Below are 3772 nucleotides of genomic sequence, written 5' to 3'. Positions count from 1 at the left end.
AAAGAGAAACTTCACAAGATCAATAAAAATAGATCAACACCCCGACATATAATAGAGAAGCTTGCAAAATTCAGAGATAAAGAGAAAATCCTGGGGCACCTTGGTGGCTCAGTCAGTTAAGCATCTGCCTTCAACTCAGGTCTTGATCTTGGGGTCCTGAGATCAAGCCCCATGTCAGGTTCCCTGTTCAACGGGGAGTCTATTTCTCCCTCTCCCTCTGCCCCACTTGTGTGTTCTCTCTCTCTCTCTCTCTCTGTCTTTCTCACTCTCTATCAAATAAATAAATAAAATCTTTAAAAAAAAAAAGACAGAGAAAATCTTGAAAACATCTTGAAACAAGAGGTCATTAACCTACAAGGGTAGAAACATTACACTGGCAGCAGGCCTATCCAGAGACCTGGCAGGCCAGAAAGGACTGGAATGATACATTCAGGGAAGTACATGAGAAAAACATGCAGCCGGGCACCTGGTAGGCTCAGATGGTTAAGCATCTGCCTTCAGCTCAGGTCATGATCTCAGGGTCCTGGGATCGAGTCCCACATCAGGCTCCCTGCTCCTTGGGAACCTGCTTCTCCCTCTGCCTCTCTCTCTCTGTGTGTCTCTCATGAATAAATAAATAAAATCTTAAAAAAAAAAAAGAAAAACATGCAGCCAAGAATACTTTATCCAGGAAAGCTGTCATTCAGAATGGAAGGAGAGATAAAGATCTTCCAGGACAGACAGAAACTGAAATAATTTACGATCACTAAAACATCCCTGCAAGAAATATTAAGGGGATCCTGTGAGCAAAGAGAGGGCCCAAAAGTAACATAGACAGAAGCAAAGACAATCTACAGAAAAAGAGAATTTACACATAATACAATAGCACTAAATTCATATCTTTCAATATTTAATCTGAATGTAAATGGGCTAAATGCTCTATCCAACAAGGTGATCTAATAATTATAAATATTTATGCTCATAACATGAGAGCAATTATATAAACCAATTAATAACCAAATTAAAGAAAAACATTGATAATACCACAATAGCAGGGGAATTTAACAGCCCACTCACAACAATGGACAAACCATCTATGAGGAAGATCAACTAGGAAACAAGGGCTTTGAATGACACATGGGACTAGATGGGCTAAACAAATATATACAGAGCAGTCTGTCCTAAAGCAACAGAATACACATTCTTCTCGAGTGTACATGGAATATTCTCCAGGATAGATTACACATTGTGTCACAAAACAGGTCTCAAGAGGAACAAAAGATTGGAATTATTCCTTGCTTCTTTTCAGATCACAATGCTTTGAAACTTGAACTCAATCACAAGAGGAAATCTGGAACAAAATCAAATACTTGGAAGTTAAAGATAATCCTACTAAAGAATGCATGGAGCACTGGGTGTTATACGCAACTAATGAATCATTGAACAACAAAAACTTATGCTGTACTATATGCTGGTTAACTGAACATAGTAAAAGAAAGAAAGAAAGAAAGAAAGAAAGAAAGAAAGAAAGAAAGAAAGAAAGAAAGAAAGAAAGAAAGAAAGAAAGAAAGAAAGAAAGAAAGAAAGAAAGAAAGAAATTTAAAAAATAAATAAAATAAAATAAAATAAAAGAATGCATGGGTCAACCAGGAAATTAAAGAAGAATTAAAAACTTCAGGGAAACAAATGAAAATGAAACACAAATGTTCAAAATCTTTGGGATGCAGCAAAGGCAGTCCTAAAAGGATACAAACCTTTCCCAAGAAACAAGAAAAGTCTCAAATACACAAACTAATCTTACACCAAAAGTAATGGGATAGAGACCAACAAATAAAGCCTAAATCAAGCAGGAGACAAGATATAAGAAAGATCAGAGCAGAAAACAATGACATAGAAACCAAAAGAACAGAGGAACAGATCAAAAAACTAGGAGCTGATTCTATAAAGAATTAATGAGATAGATAACCCCCTAGCCAGACTTATCAAAAATAGAAGAGAAAGGACCCAAATTAAAATCATGAATGAAAGAAATGCGATCACGACCGACACCAAGGAAATGCAAACAATTTTAAGAATGTACTATGAGCAACTATATGCCAACAAATTAGGCAATCTGGAAGGAATGGATAGATTCCTAGAAACATATAAACTACCAAAACTGAAACAGAAAGAAATAGAAAATCTGAATAGACCCAAAACCAGCAAGGAAATTGAAGCAATAATGAAAAATTTCCTAAAAAACAAGAGTCCAGGGCCAGATGGCTTCCCAGGGGAATTCTACCTAACATTTAAAGAAGAATTAACTCTTTCACAGCCAGCGCCGAGGGAGATGGGCATCTCTCGGGACAACTGGCACAAGCGCTGCAAGACCAGGGGCAAGAGAAAGCCCTACCACAAGAAGCGGAAGTATGAGCTGGGACGCCCCACTGCCAACACTAAGATTGGCCCCCACCGCATACACACAGTCCGAGTCCGGGGAGGCAATAAGAAGTACCGTGCCTTGAGGGTAGACGTGGGGAACTTCTCCTGGGGCTCTGAGTGTTGTACGCAAAAAACAAGGATTATTGATGTTGTCTACAACGCATCCAACAACGAACTGGTCCGCACCAAGACCCTGGTGAAGAACTGTATTGTGCTCATTGACAGCACACTGTACCGACAGTGGTACGAGTCCCACTATGCACTGCCCCTGGGCCGCAAGAAGGGGGCCAAGCTGACGCCCGAGGAGGAAGAGATTTTAAACAAAAAACTATCAAAGAAAATTCAGAAGAAATATGATGAAAGGAAAAAGAATGCCAAAATCAGCAGTCTTCTGGAGGAGCAATTCCAGCAGGGCAAGCTTCTTGCATGCATCACTTCAAGACCAGGCCAGTGTGGCCAAGCAGATGGCTACATGCTAGAGGGCAAGGAGCTAGAGTTCTATCTGAGGAAAATCAAAGCCCGGAAAGGCAAATAAATCTTCCTCCTATCTTCGGTCATGTAATAAAGGTGTTTATTGTCCTGTCCTGTGGAAAAAAAATAAATAAATAAAGAAGAATTAATACCTATTCTTCTGAAGGTGTTTCAAAAAAATAGAAATGGAAGGAAAACTTCCAAACTGATTCTACGAGGCCAGCATTACCTTGATCCCCAAACCAGACAAAGACTCCACCAAAAAGGAGAATTACAGACCAATATCCCTGATGAACATGGATACCAAATTTCTCACCAAGATACTAGTCAATAGGATTCAACAGTACATTAAAAGGATTATTCACCACAACCAAGTGGGACTTATTCCTGGTCTGCAACAGTGGTTCAGCACCTACAAATCATTCAACGTGATACATCACATTAACAAAAGAAAGGACAAGAACCATATTATCCTCTCAATTGATGCAGACAAAGCATTCTTAAAAATACAGAATGGTTTTTTGTTAAATAAAACTCTCCACAGTGTATGGATAGAGAAAACATACCTCCATATCATAAAAGCCATATATGAAAAGCCCACAGTAAATATAATTCTCAATGGGGGAAAATTTAGATCTTTTCCTCTAAGGTCAGGAACACGACAGGGATGTCCACTCTCACCACTGTTGTTCAACCTAGTACTAGAAGTTCTAGCATCAGCAATCAGACAACAGAAAGAAATAAAAGTTATTCAAATTGGCAAAGAAGAAGTCAAATTCTCACTATTTGCAAATGGCATGATACTTTATGTGGAAAACCCAAAAGATTCCACCCCAAGACCATTAGAACTCATACAGTGATTCAGCAATGTGGCAGGATACAAAATCAATGCACAGAAATC

At 38.8% G+C, this 3772-nt stretch overlaps 1 protein-coding gene across 1 annotated transcript; it reads left to right on the top strand.

The window, feature by feature from the left end:
• Positions 1-2288: 2288 nt before the first annotated feature.
• On the top strand, positions 2289-2984 carry LOC123846910 (small ribosomal subunit protein eS8-like). Its single transcript, XM_045878976.3, has one exon. It carries the CDS (start codon positions 2309-2311, stop codon positions 2933-2935), a length of 627 nt encoding a protein of 208 aa, XP_045734932.1. The 5' UTR covers positions 2289-2308; the 3' UTR covers positions 2936-2984.
• Positions 2985-3772: the final 788 nt, after the last annotated feature.

Source organism: Mirounga angustirostris, unplaced genomic scaffold (assembly GCF_029215605.1).
Source record: "Mirounga angustirostris isolate CCGP_5_RB_7025 unplaced genomic scaffold, mMirAng1.0.hap1 SCAF_11, whole genome shotgun sequence".
NCBI lineage: Eukaryota > Metazoa > Chordata > Mammalia > Carnivora > Phocidae > Mirounga > Mirounga angustirostris.
The sequence above is the reverse complement of the archived record's forward strand: the minus strand, read 5'-3'. Positions and strand labels throughout refer to the sequence as shown.

Coding starts and splice junctions, on each gene's coding strand:
- LOC123846910 (XM_045878976.3), top strand. CDS start 2,309: ATGGGCATCTCTCGGGACAACTGGCACAAGCGCTGCAAGACCAGGGGC.